Source organism: Pleurodeles waltl, chromosome 1_2 (genome assembly GCF_031143425.1).
Source record: "Pleurodeles waltl isolate 20211129_DDA chromosome 1_2, aPleWal1.hap1.20221129, whole genome shotgun sequence".
In the NCBI taxonomy this organism is placed as follows: Eukaryota; Metazoa; Chordata; class Amphibia; order Caudata; family Salamandridae; genus Pleurodeles; species Pleurodeles waltl.
The window spans coordinates 1,287,542,775-1,287,568,001 of NC_090437.1; the positions used below are offsets into that span (position 1 = coordinate 1,287,542,775).

The 25,227-nt window shown below is 49.1% G+C and overlaps 1 protein-coding gene across 2 annotated transcripts in view; it reads left to right on the plus strand.

The window, feature by feature from the left end:
• ATRN (attractin) overlaps positions 1-25,227 on the plus strand; it is a 670,776-nt gene that overhangs the window by 274,074 nt on the left and 371,475 nt on the right. For both annotated transcript variants that reach the window (XM_069205063.1, XM_069205055.1), the window contains exon 18: positions 9,372-9,605. In XM_069205063.1, coding sequence (XP_069061164.1) covers positions 9,372-9,605 — 234 coding nt within the window. The remainder of the gene's footprint in view (positions 1-9,371; positions 9,606-25,227) is intronic.

Consider the following 25,227-nt stretch of genomic DNA (forward strand, 5'->3'; position numbering starts at 1 on the left):
GAGGCGGGTGATTAGGGTGCTGTGACAGACGGTGTCAAAGGCAGCCGAGAGGTCGAGCAGAATGAGGGCGACTGTTTCACCGTTGTCCATCAGGGTTCTGATGTCGTCAGTGACTGAGATGAGGGCGGTTTCAGTGCTGTGGTTGGTTCGGAATCCGGTTTGTGAGGGGTCGAGCAGGTTGTTGTCTTCCAGGAAGGTGGTCAGCTGTTTGTTGACGGTCTTCTCTATTACTTTGGCTGGGAAAGGCAGAAGAGAGATGGGGCGGAAGTTTTTTAGGTCGCTCGGGTCAGCCGTAGGTTTCTTTAGTAGGGCGTTGACTTCGGCGTGTTTCCAGCATTCGGGGAAGGTAGCAGAAGAAAAAGAAGAGTTGATGACGGTCTGGAGGTGCGGGGCGATGATGTCGTCGGCTTTGTTAAAGATGAAGTGCGGGCAGGGGTCCGAAGGGGCGCCGGAGTGGATAGAGTTCATGATGGATTTGGTTTCTTCCGTGTTGATGTGGGACCAGTTGTTGAGGGTGATGGCCGTGGATGCCGGTTCGGTGGTGTATGGTTGGGTCTGGTGTCCGAAGCTGTCGTGGAGGTCGCTAATCTTGCAATGGAAGAAAGTGGCAAGGGATTCGCACAGATCCTGTGAGGGCGTTGGCATTGGCGCTGGGGTTGGAGAACTCCTTGACGATGCTGAAGAGTTCTCTGCTGTTGTGTCTGTTTTTGTCCAGTCTGTCGGTGAAAAAGTTCCTTTTGGCAGCGCGGATCAGGTGGTGGTGTTCGCGGGTAGCGTTCTTGAGGGCGGTCATGTCAGCGGTGCGGTCCTTGCACCAGGCTTTCTCAAGGGCGTGACAAGTTTTCTTTGATTCTTTGAGGGTGTCAGAGAACCAGAGAGGTTTTTTGGTGTTGGTCTGTCGATGCGTGCGTTTGAGGGGAGCAAGGATGTCTGCGCAGTTGGAGATCCAGTTTGTGAGGTTGAGGGCTGCGTCGTTGGGGTCGGTGGTGAGGGTGGGTTGTTTGGCGGCGAGTGCGGAGAAGAGTTGCTCTTCGGGGATCTTGTTCCACTGTCGACGAGGGATGGGTTGGGTGCGGAGGTGGCGGGTCTCGCGTTGTAATGTGAAGTGGACGCAGCTGTGGTCGGTCCAGTGTAGGGCGGAGGCGTGGCTGAAGAAGACGTGTTTGCTGGCGGAGAAGATGGGGTCAAGCGTGTGTCCGGCGATGTGGGTGGCGGTGTTCACCAGTTGTTTGAGGCCGAGGTTGGCGAGGTTGTCGAGCAGGGTGGTGGTGTTGGGGTCGTTGTTTTGTTCCAGATGGAAGTTGAGGTCACCTAGGAGGATGTAGTCCAGCGAGGCGAGGGCGTGCGGGGAGATGAAGTCGGCGATGGCGTCGCTGAAAGTGGCGCGTGGCCCGGGAGGACGGTAGACGAGGGATCCTCTGAGGGTGGTCCTCGGATCGGTGCGAATCTGAAAATGCAGGTGTTCAGCGGCGAGAGGGGTGTCTTCGGTGGAGGTGGTGACGCTGATGGAGTCTTTTAAGACGATGGCGATACCTCCTCCTACCTGGTTGGTGCGGTCTTTTCTGAAGATCTTGTAGCCTTCGGGGATGGCAGTGGCGATGTCAGGGGCCGAGGAGGCGTTCATCCAGGTCTCTGTGATGAAGGCGACGTCCGGTGCTATGGAGTCCAGGAGGTCCCAGAGTTCAATGGCGTGTTTGTGGACGGAGCGAGCGTTGACTAGGATGCACTTGAGGTGGTTGATGGCTCGTGGGCTTGTGGTCGTGGTTGTTGCGTGGTGAAAGGTGCGTTTGCAGGAGTTGCAGGCGAAGGGTCCATGGGTGCGTTTGGGGTGAGCTTGGAAGCAGGTGTTGGAGCGTCCTGGGTTGAGGGCGTGGAGGGTGGTGGGGTCGTAGCGGGTCAGCGGGGCTTGGGAGAGCTGGGGACCAGGGGTCGTGGCGCTGGGCGCGGGCCAGGCGCAGACGGGCACAGACGGGCTTGTCTCTGGCGCGCCTCCGGCGCGCCAGTAGTGCGCCCGCTGCGCAGTCGCGCAGCGGCCGCCATATGATGTAGGAGGGGGGGGAGGGGTCAGGTGGGGGCGAATGGGAGCTGGGGGGCTGGGGCGTGCAGGAGGTCGCGGCGGGAAAGCACGAGGGAGGGGGGGTGACAGGTAGAGTGAGAAGAGCTGGAGGAGGGGGGTTTAAGGGTGGAGGGGGGTGAGTGTTAGGAGGTTTAGGAGATAAGGGAGAAAGATAGGAGTAGGGTTGAGAAGATAGGGGAGGGGGGGTTGTAGAGGTGGGTGAGGGTGAGGGTGAGAGGTAGAGTGAGAGGATAGGAAGATAGGTAATAGAGGGGGTGAGGGAGGGGGAGAGATAGAGAAATAGATAGAGAAATAGATGGAGAAATAGATGGAGAAATAGATGGAGAAATAGATGGAGAAATAGATGGAGAAATAGATGGAGAAATAGATGGAGAAATAGATGGAGAAATAGATGGAGAAATAGATGGAGAAATAGATGGAGAAATAGATGGAGAAATAGATGGAGAAATAGATGGAGAAATAGATGGAGAAATAGATGGAGAAATAGATGGAGAAATAGATGGAGAAATAGATGGAGAAATAGATGGAGAAATAGATGGAGAAATAGATGGAGAAATAGATGGAGAAATAGATGGAGAAATAGATGGAGAAATAGATAGATAGAGAAATAGATAGATAGAGAAATAGATAGATAGAGAAATAGATAGATAGAGAAATAGATAGAGAAATAGATAGAGAAATAGATAGAGAAATAGATAGAGAAATAGATAGAGAAATAGATAGAGAAATAGATAGAGAAATAGATAGATAGAGAAATAGATAGAGAGATAGGAAGATAGGAGGAGGTGGAGAGTGAGGGAGTTAGATAGTGGGATAGAGACATAGAGAGATAGGAGGAGTGAGGGAGGTAGATAGTGAACGGGTTAGATAGGAGAGAGAGAGGGGGATGCGAGTGGGGGAGGGGGATGAGGCAGGAGCAGGAGGGCAGGCGCGGAGAGAAGAGGACGGAGGAGGCAGAAGAGCCGAAGACAAGAAGAACAGAAGAACGGAAGGAGAGAAGAAAGGAAGATCAGAAGACCGGAAGGAGAGAAGAAAGGAAGACTGGAAGAACACAGAAGAACACACACAGAAGAACACACACAGAAGAACACACACAGAAGAACACACACAGAAGAACACACACAGAAGATACAGAAAAACGAAGAACAGAGGGCAGAAGACCACAGAAGAAGATTACAGACGAGGAACGAGGAGGAAGAACAGAGAAGAAGATTACAGACGAGGAACGAGGAGGAAGAACAGAGAAGAAGATTACAGACGAGGAACGAGGAGGAAGAACAGAGAAGAAGATTACAGACGAGGAACGAGGAGGAAGAACAGAGAAGAAGATTACAGACGAGGAACGAGGAGGAAGAACAGAGAAGAAGATTACAGACGAGGAACGAGGAGGAAGAACAGAGAAGAAGATTACAGACGAGGAACGAGGAGGAAGAACAGAGAAGAAGAAAAGAAGAAAAGAAGCAGGAGCAGGAGAGAGGGTGAGTAGCGCGGGACAGAGCGAGGGGCGGGGGGGGGGGGGTACTTACTGTGAGGTGGGTCTCAGGAACTCAGGAACCTGGAGGAGCTGCAGCGGCAGGGGGAGCGACCTACCCTTGGGTCAAGGGTCGCTACCACTGTCGCGCAGCGGCCGCCATATGAGGTAGGAGGTGGGGGGAGGGGTCAGGTGGGGGCGAATGGGAGCTGGGGGGCGGGGGCGTGCAGGAGGTCGCGGCGGGAAAGCGCGAGGGAGGGGGGGACAGGTAGAGTGAGAAGAGCTGGGGGAGGGGGGTTTAAGGGTGGAGGGGGGTGAGTGTTAGGAGGTTTAGGAGATAAGGGAGAAAGATAGGAGTAGGGTTTAGAAGATAGGGGAGGGGGGGTTGTAGAGGTGGGTGAGGGTGAGAGGTAGTGAGAGGATAGGAAGATAGGTAATAGAGGGGGTGAGGGAGGGGGGGAGAGATGGAGAAATAGATAGAGAAAATAGATAGGGAAATCGATAGATAGGGAAATAGATAGAGAGATAGGAAGATAGGAGAAGGTGGAGAGTGAGGGAGTTAGATAGTGGGATAGAGAGATAGGTAGATAGGAGGAGTGAGGGAGGTAGATAGTGAACGGGTTAGATAGGAGAGATAGAGAGGGGGATGCGAGTGGGGGAGGGGGATGAGGCAGGAGCAGGAGGGCAGGCGCGGGGAGAAGAGGACGGAGGAGGCAGAAGAGCCGAAGAACGGAAGACCGGAAGGAGAGAAGAAAGGAAGACCGGAAGAACACAGAAGAACGAAGAAGAACGAAGAACGAAGAACAGAGGGCAGAAGACCACAGAAGAAGATGAGGAAGAAGAGAAGAAGAGTGAAGACGGGGGAAAGAAGAGTACAGAAGAAGATTACAGATGAGGAGCGAGGAGGAAGAACAGAAGAACAGAGAAGAAGAAAAGAGAAGAAGCAGGAGCAGGAGAGAGGGTGAGTAGCGCGGGGCAGAGCGAGGGGCTGGGAGGGGGGGATACTTACTGTGAGGTGGGTCTCAGGAACTCAGGAACCTGGAGGAGCTGCAGCGGCAGGGGGAGCGGCCGCCCCTCAGCAGTGCGGCAAACAACAAATGAATGGGGCCGGACGCCGAGGGGCACACAAGTAAGGAATAGGGGGGCTGGAGCTCCTCTCCCCCCTCCTCTCGCTAAAGGACTTGGCGAGCTTGCTCATGGCGTAGGAAGTATGCTATGATAGGCTGTGGTTTGTCAGAGTTGGCTTTATGGGGTCGGCCAATCCTGTGTGCTCTCTGGAACTCTGGTGGTGGTGCGAACTCTATGCAAAGAGGTCAGACAGGAGTGATTTGAGGAAGGTCTTGATATCAGATCTCTCTTTGGGTTCCGGAACGCCAAAGAAGCGTACGTTGTCCCGGCGACTCCGCTCTTCCAAATCGGTAACCTTTGCTCGGAGGGATCTTAGCTCTGTCTCCTGGTCGGGTAATGCCGCTACTTGGTCTTCCACAGCTGTGACTCGTTGGGCTAAGTCGTTCGCTGTCTCCCGGAAGCTGGCGATGTCCGCTGAGATGGAGGAGGAGGCTACAGTTAAGTCCGTTATCTTTAGGTCCATTGCCTCGAGACGACATCCCACCAAGGTGATCTCGTGCAATATACGATCTGTAGCTTCCAGTGCAGGGGGGGTCAGCTGGCGAAGACGTGGGGCAGGGTGCTGCCGCCTGTGCCGCCATGGTTTTTGGTTGTGCAATAGCCTCTGAGAACAGTAGATGTCGGGAATATTTGCCTGAAGACTTCGCGTTTGGCATTTCCCTCAGAGTGTGAGGGTCTCCAGAGGAGGGTACCTAGTGAGTGTGCGCGTGGTGGTTCCGAATTGCACTGCTCACGGTCCTTGTTTCTATTGGTCCGGGTATTGTGACTGCAATAGTTGCAGAGGGCTAGTCTCCGCAAGCGGTGGCTGAATAAAGGGTAGATTTACACATAGTATGGGGCAGTTGAGGAGCTGTGCGGACTGCGGATTATGTTCTTGCTTGTCCTCTCAGGCTATCCGGGTGGCAATAGGCCTCGATTCCTGCGTCATCTAGTACTTTGTTCTCTATGCCTAGATCTGCCTCCGGGCCCCTTTCAGATGTTGAGGCTATTCGTAAGAAGGCAACATCCACAGTGGGAGGGTCCCGTAAGTTGGGCCTGAGTACCTACTACATCAAGTAGGACGCTATTGCAGGTGAATGCAGGGTCCTGCCCCTCCGTATTCGTGTTGTCCCGCTGTGGTGGTCTATCTCGCTACCTCAGCGAGGGGCCCTTTATGTGGATCTCTGAACAGGGTAGTAGTTTGCATCAAGAAGGAGGATGCTGTTTGTTTGCAATATCCTCTTAGTTTCCTTCCAGGGATGTGCATACAAGTATTTCTGCCCTTTAGGGCATAGGTGTTATGGGACCAAAGTTCAGAAATCCCCAATCAAGTTACCCCTTCAATGTTTGCTGGCTATTCTAGGGGCCTTCTGGTGCTGTTTTGTGCTGATATCTGTTGTGTCAGAGCTTGATGTTAGGCCAGAGCAATATGCAATGTGCAGCGCTGCCCGTGGGGAAGGGGGGCGAGGGGAGGGGGGAGAGGAGCTCCAGCCCCCCTATTCCTTACTTGTGTGCCCCTCGGCGTCCGGCCCCATTCATTTGTTGTTTGCCGCACTGCTGAGGGGCGGCAGCGTCATAAATCCCTTTTGCGGCCGCTCCCAAGATTGGATGTGCCGCTCACTCTAGGCCGTGGCTCGGCGTGCTTCTGCAGGCCTTACGCAGTCCTGCGCTGTTGTGGCGGCTGTGCCCCGCCGCAAATCCCTGTTGCCTCTGCGGTCCGCGTCTCCTGCGGTACCGGGAGGTTGTAGAGGAGGCTGCCTGCGGAGGACGTTGCTCCTGCTGAGGCTTAAATCCGGCCCGGCGCGGAGCTCCGTCCTCAGGCTGGCCATTATCCTCAGCAGCCAAACCACGCCCCAAGTGTTCTCTTTCTAAACTTCCAGGAACTTCTTCCACCCATGATGGATTTCAGAGTCAGTTCTTTTTTACACTAAAGGCTTAAGAAAAGGATGGAGAAATCCTATTTAAAACCAGCATCTGAAAAACAGCCACCTTCTGAAGGCTTCCACGGAGAGAGATCTGAGGAGAGGCGATGGAGTAGGAAAGATCAGAATCAACACCACTCTCAGTGCAATTCACGACTGACATCAAAGGTGTAACGCTATCACATTCTAGGACATCAACCCAAAAGTGTTCAGTCAAAGGCAGGCTAAACTTCTACAGTATTAACATCACAGGAGGCATTCCCGGTCTTTGACATTGAGGAGGTCTTAAGACAATTGTAACCAGAGCACCTTTGCTGTTGATCCATTTTGTCCACTTGATGTAGAATATCCACTTACCAAGATTTTATATCTCCACACCTATCAATATTTTCAGATATGGATGCCTAACCTTAATCCAGTATAGGTAGTCTTCTGTCAGGTGTATGGATGGGTGACCACTGTTACCACCCTCTGGAATATGTGGGAGACAAGTGTCCTTAAACTGCCAGTGTCTCAGGAGGGAAGAGCCCAAAGTATAAAGAATTAAGAAAAATAAAAAAATAAAAAAAACCTCCTTGTTGGATGAGGACTAAAGAGGATTGACGAAAACCAGGCATCTTGAATTTAATAGCGGAATTCTTGAGGAGCGAGGTTGAGTGGAGGGAGCAAAGAAACACTGCTTTGTTGCGACACACCCGCCAACCAGACTAAGATTTTTAGATAGTAAAATTACTTAAAAAGGAAATTACACCAAACACCACGTGACAGGAAAATTAATGACTTGGGAAAGACTGGAGAATATGCAGTGTTTCCTAAAAGGGCAGCTTCAAACTTGCAGGATGGAGAATGGCATTTGGATGTTGGAGTGGAGGAGCAGCAACCAGGAGCACACGACGGGCCCAGGTGAGAGACTCGCCCAACCTGCAGCTGTGGGATTTGTGCAGCATCTTCTGAGGACCAGGAACTCGTAAAGAAATGAGCTTTTCAAGAGGGAAGGCGTCTGAGAAACTGCTGTGCAACACCATTTTGTCTAAATTGACATTGAGAATCTCAACGCTGTAAGCAAATCTGGCTTAAGCAAAGATACTTAGGAAAATTCGACGAGGAAAGTGCTTCAAGACCAGCCTTTCCTCCCCATCCTGTATTCTCACTGCATCCAGCTCCTCTTCCTGCCTTGCTGTATCAGGCCAATCTTTCCTTTTGAAGTTCCACTGCAGGTGCCTTTACATTTCCATAAATAGGTGGGAGGTTTGAAAAGGAATTGAGTGGTCCAGAACACGTCCTTCTTACTTAATATTTTAAAATAAAGTTGTGCTGTTGCCTTGATCCATCAACACTTTACTGGTGTCACTGAATATTGTGAAGGTCAGACAGTGGATGGCATCCTTCCTTTGTTATCTCTCCCAATTATTTGTCCTGGATACAAGAGAGAACAGGTCAAGCCATCAATGGCACTTCTCAGGTTGCAGAAAACAGGTTAAATCCTCTTTTGATCTTTCACAGGTCCAAGAGTGTTACAACGTGGTGCTTGGAGATGCCACATTTGTGCCTGGCAAGAGCTAGTGGCTGGAATGACCCCCTGAAAACACCCTAATCAATGGGGTAATGGTTCATGGTGCTAACAGTACCCAGCTTGTCCAATTTCAAGATGGCTGAAGTCTTGGGTCTGCAGAACTTGGGCTCCAAAGGATAGGAGTGTGTGTTTGAATGTTTTGTTGTAATCCTGATGCCCTCTCACATCTAACACTCAAAGATTTAGGCAGTTCCTGTACAAACAACAAAATTAGTTAGACATTGCTTAACTTGAAAACTGAGCTTTCAGCAACCAGGCACTGGATACACACTCAATGTTTTGGCATTCTGTTTTCCTCCTTTGAAGGGCACCAACATGTTATATGTAAACCAAGCAGACCTATGAAACAGGTTGTGACAGTGCAAAGGCAGAGAGGATGATCACAGTCCTACCTCGGTGGTCAATCTAAATGGGTTTAGAGACCGCTCTTCCTCACAGTGGGGTTGGTGCCTGCCTGATTAGGAGGATAAAAGGGGAGGCATGCCGAGGTGTGAGCTACATCAGACTGTGACTGGTGTGTGTTGGGCCCTGGTCCTTTATTTAACAGCAACATCGTGAGCGAAATTCGTGACTGTGGAGACTCCAGAGTACCAACTCTGCGGCACTCAGGCAGAGAGGCTTTTAAAACTAACAGCAGCCTTGAGGGTGCCCATTTGTGGTACTAGCAGCGATTCTGGTGTAAGTTATTTGAACAGTCATTATTTCTTAATGCTCAATTGCTAATAGACCTGAATAACGTATTGGTACCTGAGAATTTGTCACCTCATGCATAGTTTCATTCTTCGATCTTGTTTTGTTCTTAGCAACAACCCTTTTAACAAATCTTTGGGAATCTAGTTTTGAAGTTGGCAGAAGAAAATATGGGGCATAAGGATCAGTAGATCAAAGTTGTGTTTGCAGCAAAATAGTATTTTTCTCCTAGGGCAGAATCAAACTACTTTCTCTTGACAAAAAGCCTTGAAGGTTACGTCTACAAGACACCTAGATCTTTCTTTGTACTCTAAAGTAACCATTAGGCGACGGACAATACTTTGTAAAACTGCCTAATTAAAATAGTTGGTCTAATAGACTGTAAAACTAGTTCCATTTTCTTCAAGGTTCCTATTAAGCACTGGAAGTGAAATTAAAGAATGTTTATTACAGGCTATTTTTTATATAATTTCTTTACAATGGCTTGTCGGAAACTCATTCATTTTAATGCCTTATTTTTTTTCTTTTTAGCTGGTAATTGCACTGGATACCGTACTTGTGGAAATTGCTTAGACCAGCCAGGCTGCGGCTGGTGTACTGATCCAAGTAACACAGGCAAGGGCCAGTGTATTGAAGGCTCATCCCAAGGTCCAATGGTATTTCCAAATAACTTGCCAACGCGAAACAACTACATTGAACCAGTTCTCAACATCAGCATGTGCCCTGCAGAAAATAAATACAACTGGTCCTTTATTGCGTGTCCAGGTATTTCATTGCATAAAACAAACAAAAAAAAAAACCTTTCTGAAAGTTATTGTGTTATGATTGCTGTATTTGGAGAAAATTGTGGAGAATGCATTTATTTTTGTGCATTTTGTTTTAATGATGCTTAAGAAGTATTACTTAACTTGTTTTGTATGTGGCTAGATTACTGGACATATCCCATTTTTACAATTTTTTTGTGGTTACAGCCTTCTTCCAGTTAGTGACAGAAATGGGTGAGAAACCAATGCTGGGTCCCGGAAAGCTCAACTTTTCTGAAAAGTAGACAAAATTCTGAATTCAGCTAGGGGTCATTTGTGTAGATCCTTCAAGTGTTTCCTACAGAAAATAACAGCTGAAATAAAAGAATATTAAAATTGAGGTAAAAAAACAGCCATTTTTCTTCACGTATTACTCCTTACCTTTTTCCTGCGGTGTCAGATTTTTTAAAGCAATATACTGTTACGTCTGCTGGACTCTTCTGGTTGCGGGGATATGTAGGGCTTGTAGGCTTGTAGGTTCATCAAGAACCCTAGGTACCCATAGCCAATAAATGAGCTGCACCTTGCAATTGGTTTTCATTCTATACCAGGTATACAGCAATTAATTTGCTGAAATATAAAAAGTGAAGAATAGATATCAAGAAAACCTTTGTATTTTCAAAATGGGCACAAAATAAGGTGTTGAGAAGCAGTGGTTATTTGCACATCTCTGAATTCCGGGATGCCCATACTACCATGTGAATTACAGGGCATTTCTCAAACAGATGTATTTTTTACACACTCTTACATTTTGAAGGAAAAAATGTAGAGAAAGACAAGGGGCAGTAACACTTGTTTTGCTATTCTGTGTTCCCCCAAGTCTCCCGATAAAAATGGTACCTCACTTGCATGGTTAGGCCTACTGCTCGCGACATGAAACACAAAATGGACACATCACATTTTTACATTGAAATCTGACTTTTTTTTAGAAAGTGCCTACCTGTAGATTTTGGACTCTAGCTCAGCTGGCACCTAGGGAAACCTAGCAAACCTGCGCCCTTTTGAAAACTAGAGACCTTGGGGAATCCAAGATGGGGTGACTTGTGGGGCTCTGACCAGGTTCTGTTACTCAGAATCCTTTGCAAACCTCAATATTTGGCCAAAAAACACTTTTCCTCTCATTTCGGTGACACAAAGTTCTGGAATCTGAGAGGAGCCACAAATTTCCTTCCACCCAGCGTTCCCCCCCCCCCCAAGTCTCCCGATAAAAATGGTACCTCAATTGTGTGGGTAGGCCTAGCGCCCGCGAAAAGAATTGCCCCAAAACACAACGTGGACCCATCACATTTTCACACAGAAAAAACAGCTGTTTTTTTTACAAAGTGCCTAGCTTTGGATTTTGGCCTCTAGCTCAGCTGGCACCTAGGGAAACCTACCAAACCTGTGCATTTTTTTAAAATTAGAGACGTAGGGGAATCCAAGATGGGGGTGACTTGTAGGGCTCTCACCAGGTTCTGTAACCCAAAATCCTTTGCAAACCTCAAAATTTGGCTGAAAAAACACTTTTGCCTCACATTTCGGTGACAGAAAGTTCTGGAATCTGAAAGGAGCCACGAATTTCCTTCCATCCAGCGTTCCCCCAAGTCTCCCGATAAAAATGATACCTCACTTGTGTGGGTGGGCCAGGTGCCTGCAACAGAAAAGGGCCAAAAACCTGTAGAGATTGAGGGGATAGCACAGCAAGTTGATAAGCACATATTCTTCTTTTATACATCTTTAGGCTGACTCTGCTTTGGGGACCAACACAAGTGTGGTGTCATTTTACTTGGGAGACTGAGGGGAACGCTGGGGAGTAGAAATTTTGTGCTGGAGCGGTGATCCTACTAAGAAAAGTCAGGAAAATATGCTTTTTGAAGCGAATTTTGAGGTTTGCAGAGGAGTCTGCGTAAGAAAATGTTGGGGGATCCACGCAAGCCACACCTCCCTGTACTCCTTGGGGTGTCTAGTTTTTAAAAATGTCAGGGTTTTGGTAGGTTTCCCTAGATGAAGGCCGCACCAAGGACCAAAAACCTTGGTCCCCCCCCCCCCCCCCCCCCCACCCCTCCAAACACAGGTAATTTTGTAATATATAATTTTGATGTGTCCACGTACGTCTGTGATGTACCAAACATTAAATTGTAAAAAGAAACGCACTTAGGTTATGTGAACCCACCAACCAAGTTGGCAGCATGCTTCATCATCAGGGTCCCACCTGAGACACCTAGTGTGTCACAAGTGTGCTGCGATGCCTGATTACAGCGGAGCAGGTTTTGTCATTTTTACCACACATACTGGTTGGATTTGGCACGAGGGTGAGTGATGGTTCAGTAGATCAAACTTTATTAACAAGAGATTTCACAAAAGTGAAATGCACTGTTAATAACTGAAAGGCCAAAAAACTGAACCAATGACTCTCAGCTCGTGAGCTGTAAAGCTGCGTCAAGGCACCAACCGTTTTACAGTCCATTCACACACCTTTCATACATGACATGAACAAGACTATTCACGCCGCCGGCCACGGGCCCAGCACATTACAACACTCGCATTGACGGACAGCGCCACTTAAGAGCCACTTAAGAGCCCATCACTTACATACGCCCACATGCTTGATACTGCAGTCACACTAGCTGATGGGAGTGTGTGGACTGACGTTTGGCTGGCGCCCCCAGTGAAGCGCCACCCCACGCACACCCCCAGTGAAGCGCCACCCCACTCAACCCCCCAGTGAAGCGCCACCCTACTCAACCCCCCAGTGAAGCGCCACCCCACTCAACCCCCCAGTGAAGCGCCACCCCACTCAACCCCCCAGTGAAGCGCCACCCCACTCAACCCCCCAGTGAAGCGCCACCCCACTCAACCCCCCAGTCAAGCGCCACCCCACTCAACCCCCCAGTCAAGCGCCACCCCACTCAACCCCCCAGTCAAGCGCCACCCCACTCAACCCCCCAGTCAAGCGCCACCCCACTCAACCCCCCAGTCAAGCGCCACCCCACTCAACCCCCCAGTCAAGCGCCACCCCACGCACACCCCCCAGTCAAGCGCCACCCCACGCACACCCCCCAGTCAAGCGCCACCTCACGCATACCCCCAGTCAAGCGCCACCTCACGCACACCCCCAGCCAAGGGCCACCCCATGCACACCACCACATTCTCTGCCACTGCTTCTCTACGAACTCTTGCCTGTTCTAGCACAACAAGGCTCGCTATGATAGACTCCTGAAATTTCACAAATGTCATCCTTGACTCTGGAGAACTATCCTTGAACACAACAAAAGCATTAAAAGTTGCCAAGTGAACTGCTAATTTCTTATACCAAACATAAGACTTACGAGTAGCAGTGTAAGGTTCCAACCTCTGATCTACTGTATCAACACCACCCATGTGCTTATTATAGTCTAAAATGCAGACAGGTTTGCGCACTTCGGCAACCTGACCCCAAACAGCCATAGGTGAAGTACTGTCAACCTGGATGGTACGTAGCATGTACACATCCCTCTTGTCTACAAATTTCAGAGCTAGCAGCTCATCATTCCGCAAGGTACTGCACTGGCCCCTCAAGTTTTTTTTTTTTTTTTTTTTTTGTTTTTTTGTTTTTTACAGACAAGCTCTTTGATAGCCTTTCCAATTAGAGTGGATTGTGCCACAAGCAACAGTGTCCACTCTGAACAACTCCTTGAACAACTGAACTCCAGTGTAGAAGTTACCTACATATAAATGGTGACCTTTGTTAAACAGTCTACCAAGTTCCCACACAATTTTCTCACTAACTCCAAAGGTGGGTGGACAACCAGGTGGTCAATATTGGATTCCCTACCAGTGTAGACCCGGAAATTATAAACATATCCTGTACTACTTTCAGACAACATATACATCTTAATTCCATAACGTGCCCTCTTGCTAGGAATGTACTGCCTAAAAACCAAACGACCCTTGAACAGGACCAAAGACTCATCTACAGATCTTTCTTTGCCTGGAACATAGATCTCTGAAAACCGATCTACAAATGATCAAGGACAGGTCTAATCTTAAAAAGACGGTCAGAACCAGGGTGATCTCATGGCAAGGCTAAAGCATTATCTACAGAATGCAACATTCGAAGAAGAAGCTCATACCGGTTACGACTCATGATGGCAGGAAATATAGCAGTTGCCATCTAGGGACTAGTAGACCAATATGAAGACAGTGATGGCTTCCTTATCACCCCCATCAAAAAAGTTAAACCCAAGAACTTTTTCAACTCTTCCAGATTTGTGGGAATCCACCAGCTAGCTCTAGAGTGTGGCCTAAGTCTGTCAGCGTTGTCCCTCAAAAACTGCTCTGCATACAAATAAGTCTGCTCAACAATCTCTTCCAAAAATATATTGTCCATAAACAACTCCAAAAAGTTGACGGCCAAAAGGTTTTCCGTATTAACTCGACACCCTGGGAAAACAGTTAACACAGGCAACTGTGGCTGCTCCATGTTTGGTGCAACCCACGTGTCAGATCTTCCAATGGGAAGCCTATCAGCCGCTGGCTCCTGCACCATTGGCACATCAGTGTCCTCCTCTAAAACAGGCCCTTCATCAGCACTGAGACTGGCTTCATCATCAGATGATTCCTCTCTGACAGAAAATTCCCTTCCAGAATCTTTTACTTCCTCCTCTGCCTCAGATGCAGAGTCAGTCTCATAATCATGGTCGGAAGACGACTCAAAAAGCACACTAACAACCTGCTGAGCGGTCATCCTACGGCTAGCCATGATCCTTCCTACAAAAATTAACTGGATAAATGCACCACCAACAACCAGCAACTGTGTAAGATAAGTAACAAACAAAGTGTAGCTTTATCACTAAGAGTTATAAACTCAAAAAAATACCGCTCACTTGCCTGAAAAAGCTTGACTCACCAGCAGCTACTCTGCACTGCAGCAGCAATCACCAATGATATCCCACTAAAATGAGAAAAAAAGCAAATTGGACATAAGACAACACAATAATCATTGTGCATAAATCTAAAGACAATTTCACACACAATCCTGCATTCAGTACACCACCTACAAACATGTCTTTCATGCATGGCAACAGTACTTCTTTGGAGTAAATTTATTTACTTACCTAAAACATGCAACTACTCATACCACAGGACAACCACTGTCAAAACTGCAACAAGCCACAGCAAAGGAAGCAAAAGCTTTGAACTAGAACAAAAAAGAAATAAAATGGTATTATAAATACAAATACTTTGCCAGTTGACAAACACCCCGCCACCAACCGTTTTTAAATGTTCCCTTGTGTCTAGTGTTCTCTGCTTGGGGGCATATGGGCCTAAAAAAACAAACTAGGGCAATCTGCCCCCAAGGGGGGCAGAAATGGCTTACATCACATTGCCCCCTTTGGGGGGGGGCGACCCTTGCCCAAGGGCCCCCTCCCCCCTTCACACAAAGCGCACACATGCATGATCCCTGGCGCTTTGGGAATTCTGCGCGGAAAAAAAGACCTATTTGCCCCCAAGGGGGGCAGAACTGCCCAGTAGTGTATTTGGGCCCATGGGGGCGACCCTTACCCAAGGGACCGCCCCCAAAACACAAAAAAACAAACAACAAAAAAATCCCTGGTGTCTAGTGGCAGAAATGGGGGGGGCAGAAAAGGTATTGCCCCCCCCCCAAAAGGAGAGCGACCCTGAGTTGCTGGGCGCCCCTCTGTCTCCTCCTTGAAGTGGCGACATCCTGGTCCCTCCTGGGCCACAGCAGCACCCAAAAACCTCTACCGCAACCCTTGCAGCTAGCAAGGCTTGTTTGTGGTCTTTCTGCGTGGGAACACCTCTGCAACCTTCATCGCAACGTGGGACATCCGTCTTCCAAAGGAGAAGTCCCTAGCTCTCTTCTTTCTTGCAGACCTCCAAGCTTCTTCCATCCGGTGGACGCTTCCTTGCACCCTCAGCTGGCATTTCCTGGGCTGCTGCCCACTCTCAACACTGTCGTGACTATTGGACTTGGTCCCCTTGTCTTACAGGTACTCTCCCACGCAACAACACACACACTAATTCCCTGTTGTCTAGTGGGCATTCCTGCTGCAGGAATGCTCAGACATCGAGGGAAAGGAAAGCCCTTTCCGTTCCCTCGATGCCACTTTTATAGCCATTCAACGCCCTCCTGCCCCCCCCCCCCCCCCCCCCCCCCCTCCACCCCGAAGGAGGTAAAAACCTACTTTCTTGCTGGAAGATGTGCCTGAAGCAAATGGCTTCCACGCATCTTTCCTCCCTTTCATGAAGTCAGCACGCGATCGCACACTGATGTCATGGGGGTGGCGGTAGGGCGGGGAGTGGAAAGGGAAGGGATTCCCCTTCCATCCAGCCCTGGCCTGGGGGTGTGGCGGGGGGGGCGGCCTGCGGGGGAGCGCTAGCCACACAGGTGCTGCCATGGACGTAACCATTCCGTCCCTGGCGCTAAAGGGGTTAATTTTGACGCCCAGTGAAATCTTGCTAGCAGGCCTGGATGACCTCCGTTTCCCTGGCTCAGACTACACACAGTAGGACGTAGAAGAGTGTGTAATTTGTGTGGTCCTGAATACTACAGATTTTTTTTGGGCAGAGTTGTTGACATCTTTGTTTTGCTTAGAAGGCATGCATGGATGAGGTAGAATGGAGTTATTTTCTGGTGATGTGCAAGTGTCCTGAATGGACATGCCCTTCGATGGGTCTGGGCTTTAAAAATTTAGTTTTTTTTAAAACAGCACTAGAGAGTTTTAAAGACTGTCGAGCCACTTTATGCTCTTTAAGGTAACGGATGCAGGCAAAACCATTCACTACTGAATTTAGAAAATTCAAAAGATATTACAATTGGCGAACATATAGGAGCTTAGTGAAGGTGTAATAGAATCTATATATAAATTAAAAGAAGTCACAGTTTTTGCATACTTGTCAATGCTGCAATTTGTGACGCAGAGCTTGCTAAACATCAGCTTGGTGTAACTTGGCCCTTATAGCCTTCCTGCAGGATGGTGAAGGTTCTCATGGACAATACTATTACCATGTGGTACTGCAACAAGCAGGGCGAGTGGGGTATTAGGCGCAATGCCTGGAGGCTCTGCGCCTCTGGAGGTGGTTAGTACAACAGAAAATAATCCTGATCGCCAGCCACCTCGGAGGGTCCCTGAATGCCAGAGCGCTTGAACTGAGCAAGTGTGTGGCATATCAAGAGTGGCACCTCTGTCCCGAGGTATTTTAAGTTGCCTTCTAACACGTGGGAAGGCCTGGCTTTATCTATTCGCTGTGGTTAGGAGGATGCAGTATCTGCAGTTTTGCCCCCAGAGTTTCCTCCAAGGTGCTGTTTATGTAGCTCTACTGCTTTGGCAGTGAGATCAGTCTAGAATGTCACTTTGTGCGCTCAGTCCTGCAGGACGTTTTGGTCGGAGTCCACTCTCTACATCCTCCACCTTTGGGTGGTACTGCTTTGGCGTCTTTTCTAAGCTGAGGAATCTGCGGTTAAATGTATCCTTTGTGTAACTAAGTAGGCTTTTTGCCGGTTCTCCCCCACTCTTTGTTCCGATATCGACTACTAGGCACTGGTGTAATGACTGAAGTTCCCTGAGCCCTGCTAATCAGGACTCCGTGCATGTGCTCTTACCCTTAAAAAGTATGTGTTTAATTGGCACATCCCCAATCAGCATAACCTGACTTGCTTGCAAGTCCCTAATATATGGTACCAGGGGGCTCATGGGCCTTTAAATTAGTGTCTCTCATGGACAGCAGCACTAGTTGTGCCACTACAAGTATGACCAGGCAAAAACATGACTCCCAGCATGCAACTTCTGGTTGGCAGAGCATGTTTGAACTGCTAACTCGACTTTACAGTTTCAAGCAATGGCAAAGCCCATGCCTTCGTTTTTAATGTTTGTAAGTTACTCCAAAAAGCCCATCTGTTGAGCTCTAAAGGTTGTAGGTGCATTATTTTAAAGGCTAGACCTGTAGTTTCATATTTAAAGTTTTGCTGCCACTCCCTTGAGGTTGGCAGGCAAGCTCCAGAAGCCAAGAGAGGAGTTCTGCAATCTTGGTAGTAGGCAGAACACAGCATTCTGGGATACTTGGATGCTGCACCTCACAGGAAATTTTCTTCAGGCGGGAAGTATCTAACTAGCCCATTGGCTAGTGATTGCAGCATCCCCTGAGGGCACTTTTTGGGCATAAATGAGTTACCCAGACCTCAAATGTCGTCTGTCCTGGAGAAGAAGATTGAATAAGGACCTGGCAAAGAGAGATTGCAACGAAGGTGATCTGCACCTGATACATTTTGGGCTAGCAAAGAGAGGACTTTGCCTCTGGTACTCTGCTAAGTTAATAGTGAGTCGTCCCCAAGCAGCAGACAGAAGAAGAAATTATGAGAATCAATTGGCTGACTTCCTATTTCAGCAGCAGGGCCACAAAAGCTAAAGAAGCCTACCCTTGTGAGTTGGTTGTCCAGATCACTGGATTATTGCTTACTGACGAATTGCAGCCTGAGAGACAGTGTCCCAGCACTCGTCACTGTAAACCAGTGGAAATTCTCCATCTGGAGTTTGAGGTACATCGACCTCTGTGGCCAGAATCACTCCACCATCCTCGTAGGCCCAAAGCCAGGTCCCAGGACAACCCCTTCACTGAAACGACGGGTCCGTAGTGTCCTTGAGCAGCTTCATCCTCCTACATCCCTTGCATCAGGACCACTCCATTGAAGCCAGTGGCAAGTTGCCATGAACGCTGGAACTTGACTGGAGAATTCTTTTCCTACAGGATAACTGTTCCTTGGAACTTCGTTGGTACCCCTGACCTGTTCCCAGCCAGAGTTGGTGGCCTAAAGTAACTGGAAGTGACCACATACAACTTTGTCAAAGGTTGATACGTGTTGAAAAACATTTCCAAGTCCCAGTTTTGTGATAACTAACAAAGCTTGTTTGCGGCTGACTAAAAAGCTGTGGTTTATTGTTTCTTTATTTAGTATTCATATCTCTGTAACCATCTGATGGATCTTGTTCTTTTTGGTGTATATACATTTGTAAAAGTACAGTTTTCTTTTTTTTTTAATGACTTGGTGTTGGATTTCTTGAATTGTTTCTTTTTTATTCAGTTGTTTTGTTGCTACTTAATGCTTTGCACTGGTTCCTTTGTTAAGCCTTACTGCTCAAAGTCACAGCTACTGAGGATTGAGCTAGTATTTTACAAAGTAGCCTTAACGGACTCGAGACTGGTTTGCGAGTTTATTGCTCAGTGAGATCTCACAACCACACCATAACATAAACCACATTTTCTCACACATCTGAAGAAGAATTGTCTTACGGTTAGTAATGCTCCTTCTGTAGGATACTCTTTCTAACCACAGATTCCTCATTATTTTCGTATCTCCACATTCTGTGGGGTGCGATTCTTAACGTTAAATAGGATCCCAAGCAAGAGAACCATTGTTTCCATGCTCTAGATCTGAGAATTTGCGCAAGTCAAGATGGTTACAACGCAGACGCTAAGAGTTTAAGCCCACGCAGCAAGGCCACTATTTATTTCTAGCATGTTTGGACTCGCTGGTGTCTCACACTGCCTGGAGAAGACCCATAACTTAGGATACACCCTGCCTCCTGAGAAAGATGGCAAGAAATTTGATACTGCAGGCAAACAGTCTGAGATAAAGACAGCAACACATCCTTGCATTGCAAGTTCAGTCAGCATACAAGCACAATGCGATAGAACTAAACTTTGTAAAAATGACAATGAAACGGTTAAACATGATGGGGTTGAATGCTGCTCAAGTCCCAAACGAAAGGTTACAGTTGCATCCTGTAGGAAGCTGGCTCTGTATATACTATATCAAAATGAGATATAGTGTGCACAGAGTCCAGAGGTTCCCAGAGGCTTAACAGAGGCTAAAGTAGATACAACTAATGCTCTCTTTTGTGGTAGTTTGGTCAAGCAGTTAGGCTTGTAGTAGGGTAGTGCAAAGCATTTGTTTTACACCCGCAGGCAATAAATGAAGCGCACACACAATGACTAACTCCAGGCCAAAATTGTTTATATAGCAAAAATATGTTTTGTTACTTTATTTCTAGAACCACAAGACTTAGTTTGCAGGTACTTACACTTGTAAATACGTATCAAGCATATGAATCAACACCACTTTGTTTCAATTTGGCAAGATAAACGATTTTCAAGAAAATGGGTAATATCGGTTTTAAAAGTGGACACTGCAATTTTCAAAGACAGTTTTGGGGGGGGGGAAGAAAAGTTAGTTTTTGAGGTATCAGACTTACAGTTCCAGTCTCCGGGGGTTAGGATATCCACAGGTTGCGATTCAAGATAACACCAAACACCCACCATCAGCAACACAGGCTTGATGCATGATTTAAAATGGAGTCCTGTGGAGACTGGGAGGACTCAGAATCAGGCCTGCTTGCGGGTATGTACCCGCGTCCTCAGAGGGCAGACCTGGGGCGTTTAGGTGAGCACCGGGAGCGTCACAGGTCGGCACCAAACACACACCGTCAGGGGCGACCGGGTGTACGGTGCAAACTTAGCATCGGGCTCCCAATGCTTATCAATATGGGATCCCTGGGGGGCACAAAGATGCTGCAGGCTAGGTCCAGGGGGTCGGTTCCCGAAAACCACAGGCTGAACAAGGAGGGCGGCCGCCTGCTGAACGTTGGTGGACTGGTGATCTTATTCCCCAAGACCAGGGTGCAGGGAAACCTCTAGGTGTCAGGAATCTTCGTCCGGTTCTCTCGCGGTCAGGAGGATCCTCCAGTTTTAGGCTGCATGTGTCGTGTTGGACAGAAGGGGTCAACCCAGGGGGGACACTAGGTCTATCGCCTGGGGACCAGCTCTAATCTGTTGGGCCTCCTGGACACGGGCCATGGGTTTCTGATGGATACAACTACCTGTGGATTCCTCACCTAATGAATACTCCCATTGCGCCAGCATTCAACGGAAATCTTCTTCCTAGCTTCTGCACGTCAACGAGGACGTCACAATTGCCCACGCGACGCCGTCTGACGTCATACAGGCAATAAGAGTTCCTCGCCGACGTTAGTTCCCTTTTTTCCGTGCCATTCGAAACGGTTATCTTCGAGGGAGCTACTGTTGCTGTATCGAGAGTTACAGTTGTTTTTTGGCGATTTTTACTTTGCGAGATTACAATGTCGCAAAGGAAGTCAGGATTCAAGCCCTGCCGTGAGTGTGGTGGCAAAATTTCGGTAACGGACCCACATTCTGACTGCTTGTGGTGTCTTAGTTCCGACCATGATGTTGACAAGTGCGATTCTTGTCAATATATGAATCCTAAGGCCTTGAAAGAGCGTGAGGCCAAGCTTTTTCTTGCGAAGTCGAAAAAGAAGGAGAGGAAGCATCATCGAAAGTCGTCGTCACCGAAGTCTCATCAGCGTCATCGGGACTCCCGGCGTCGTCGAGATTCACGGCGCCGGTCGAGTAGGGAGAGGTCTCGGTCGAGGTCTCCATCAGCTCGATGTCGGAAGACTTGGGAAGTCAGTCCCACTGTCACTCCCCAGCCGACGACGCCGTTACCATCTCCGGCTTCACTGACTTCACCAATGTCATCGGGCCATCCTCCTTCAGTGTTCGAGGTTCCGCAGCCTCAGATGTTTTCTCCGTCCTTGCAGACGTCGAGGCCGGCGTCGGTGTCGCCTTCCAACCAGGCACCCCAGTACCCGGCTTTCCCGGCCCCTGGAGCTGACAGTACCGCATTCCTGAATGCAATGTTTTCCATCTTCCAACAGATGGCTCCAGGTGGTGGACCGGCTGGTCCTTCGGGCCCTTTGGCCTTCAACATGGGTGTTCCGGCTCCACTTCGACCGGCACCCTTTATGCCCTTTCTCCCCCTGGGGAACGTGGGCTCGGCGCCGGTATCTGCTCCGGTGGCTTCGGCTCCTGAGGCTTCGGCTCCTGAGGCTTCGGCTCCTGAGGCTTCGGCTCCTGAGGCTTCGGCTCCTGCGGCTTCGATTTTTCAGCCAGTGACGCCGTCTAGACCTCCTCCGACTCCGACACAGTCTTCTCACCTTCCAGTTCCTCGTTCGGCGCCGAAGACAACTATGGCGCCTGTAGACCCGGCGTCTGACGGATCTGGCGATCAGCGTCATTCTTCGATGTCTGCTGACGCCATGTCGACGCTGAGGATAGAGAAGAGGCTACACTCGAGGAGGCTTGCTCTCCGCCTCCTTGAAGAACAGGAATACCAGAGGCAAGCCTTGGAGGAAGGGGAGATCGAGGATTCTCGTGAGGGTCTCCATGGACTTGACACTGCTAGTGGCCTGGATACCTCCCCCGAATGGGACTTGTCATTACCTGGGGAGTACACACAGGAGGCGGCCACTTTTCATTCTGTTATCAGGAAGGCAGCTGGCTTCCTGGACCTCCCTTTGCCAGTGACTGAAGCCAAGCAGAATTTATTGACAGAAGTGTTGCACCCTGCCTCTACATCAGCAGAGCCGCTTTTGCCATTCAATGAAGCGTTGCTGGACCCCATAATGGAAGTCTGGAAAAAGCCGGTGTCTTCTTCAGCTGTCAATAGATCTGTGGCTAGGAGGTATCGGGTTGCACCGACTGACCCAGGTTTTCTTACCAGGCATCCAACACCTGAAAGCTTGGTGGTCCAGGCTTCCTGCTCGGCAAGGTCTGCTCCTGGGTCTTTTCCAGCTGAACCCTCGGATAGAGACTCCAAGAAGATGGACATGTCATCCAAAAAGGTGTTCTCGTCATGTAGCATGCCATTGAAGTCCACCAATGCTACATGCATTTTAGGAAGATACATTTATGCCCTGATGGACGAGATTAAATCAACGCTGTAGGAAGTTGGCTCTGTATGCACTATTTCAAAGTAAGGTATAGTATGCACAGAGTCCAAGGGTTCCCCTTAGAGGTAAGAAAGTGGCAAAAAGAGATAATACAAATGCTCTATTTTGTGGTAGTGTGGTCGAGCAGTAGGCTTATCAAAGGAGTAGTGTTAAGCATTTGTTGTACATACACACAGGCAATAAATGAGGAACACACACTCAGAGACAATTCCAGGCCAATAGGTTTTTGTATAGAAAAATATCTTTTCTTAGTTTATTTTAAGAACCACAGGTTCAAATTCTACATGTAATATCTCATTTGAAAGGTATTGCAGGTAAGTACTTTAGGAACTTTGAATAATCACAATAGCATATATACTTTTTACATAAAACACATATAGCTATTTTAAAAGTGGACACAGTGCAATTTTCACAGTTCCTGGGGGAGGTAAGTTAAGGTTAGTTCTTGCAGGTAAGTAAACCACCTACGGGGTTCAAATTGGGGTCCAAGGTAGCCCACCGTTGGGGGTTCAGAGCAACCCCAAAGTTACCACACCAGCAGCTCAGGGCCGGTCAGGTACAGAGGTCAAAGTGGTGCCCAAAACACCTAGGCTTCAATGGAGAAGGGGGTGCCCCGGTTCCAGTCTGCCAGCAGGTAAGTACCCGCGTCTTCGGAGGGCAGACCAGGGGGGTTTTGTAGGGCACCGGGGGGGACACAAGTCCACACAGAAAGTACACCCTCAGCAGCGTGGGGGCGGCCGGGTGCAGTGTGCAAACAAGCGTCAGGTTTGTAATAGGAATCAATGGGAGACCAAGGGGTCTCTTCAGCGGTGCAGGCAGGCAAGGGGGGGGGCTCCTCGGGGTAGCCACCACCTGGGCAAGGGAGAGGGCCTCCTGGGGGTCACTCCTGCACTGGAGTTCCGATCCTTCAGGTCCTCGGGGCTGCGGGTGCAGGGTCTTTTCCAGGTGTCGGGATCTTAGAGTCAGGCAGTCGCGGTCAGGCGGAGCCTCTGGATTCCCTCTGCAGGCGTCGCTGTGGGGGCTCAGGGGGCACAACTTTGGTTACTCACAGTCTTGGAGTCGCCTGGGGGTCCTCCCTGTAGCGTTGTTTCTTCACCAGTCGAGTCGGGGTCGCCGGGTGCAGTGTTGCAAGTCTCACGCCTCTGGCGGGAATTGCAGGGGTCTTTAAAGTTGCTCCTCTGGAAACAAAGTTGCAGTCTTTGTTGAACAGGGCCGCTGTTCTCTGGAGTTTCTTGGTCCTTTTAGAGCAGGGCAGTCCTCTGAGGATTCAGAGGTCGCTGGTCCTGGGGAAAGCGTCGCTGGAGCAGTTTTCTTCCGAAGGGGGGAGACAGGCCGGTAGAGCTGGGGCCAAGGCAGTTGGTGTCTCCGTCTTCTCTGCAGGGTTTTTCAGCTCAGCAGTCCTCTTCTTCTTTAGGTTGCAGGAATCTGAGTTCCTAGGTTCAGGGAAGCCCTTAAATACTAAATTTAAGGCCGTGTTTAGGTCTGGGCGGTTAGTAGCCAATGGCTACTAGCCCTGAGGGTGGGTACACCCTCTTTGTGCCTCCTCCCAAGGGGAGGGGGTCACATTCCTATCCCTATTGGGGGAATCCTCCATCTGCAAGATGGAGGATTTCTAAAAGTCAGAGTCACCTGAGCTCAGGACACCTTAGGGGCTGTCCTGACTGGCCAGTGACTCCTCCTTGTTATTCTCATTATTTCCTCCGGCCTTGCCGCCAAAAGTGGGGCCGTGGCCGGAGGGGGCGGGCAACTCCAGTAGCTGGAGTGCCCTGTGGTGCTGGAACAAATGGGGTGAGCCTTTGAGGCTCACCGCCAGGTGTTACAACTCCTGCCTGGGGGAGGTGACAGCATCTCCACCCAGTGCAGGCTTTGTTACTAGCCACAGAGTGACAAAGGTACTCTCCCCATGTGGCCAGCAACATGTCACGAGTGTGGCAGGCTGCTAAAACCAGTCAGCCTACACGGGTAGTTGGTTAAAGTTTCAGGGGGCACCTCTAAGGTGCCCTTTGGGGTGTATTTTACAATAAAATGTACACTGGCATCAGTGTGCATTTATTGTGCTGAGAAGTTTGATACCAAACTTCCCAGTTTTCAGTGTAGCCATTATGGTGCTGTGGAGTTCGTGTTTGACAGACTCCCAGACCATATACTCTTATGGCTACCCTGCACTTACAATGTCTAAGGTTTTGCTTAGACACTGTAGGGGCACAGTGCTCATGCACTGGTGCCCTCACCTATGGTATAGTGCACCCTGCCTTAGGGCTGTAAGGCCTACTAGAGGGGTGACTCATCTATACTGCATAGGCAGTGTGAGGTTGGCATGGCACCCTGAGGGGAGTGCCATGTTGACTTACTCGTTTTGTCCTCACCAGCACACACAAGCTGGCAAGCAGTGTCTGTGCTGCATGAGGGGTCCCCAGGGTGGCACAAGATATGCTGCAGCCCTTAGAGACCTTCCCTGGCATCAGGGCCCTTGGTACCAGTTACAAGGGACTTACCTGGATGCCAGGGTGTGTCAATTGTGAAACAAAAGTACAGGTTAGGGAAAGAACACTGGTGCTGGGGCCTTGTTAGCAGGCCTCAGCACACTTTCAATTCAAAACATAGCATCAGCAAAGGCAAAAACGCACACAGAGGTTCCTCAGGAATTGTTAAACCTGGTATCTGACGCTCAGGCAGCTGCAACTCAGGTTATCCAATCTGGGTTGCTAGGGCAATGGGCACTGCTGTAGTTACGAGGAGGCAGGCCTGGCTTCGTAACTCAGGATTTTCCTCTGATGTACAGTCGACCCTACTGGACCT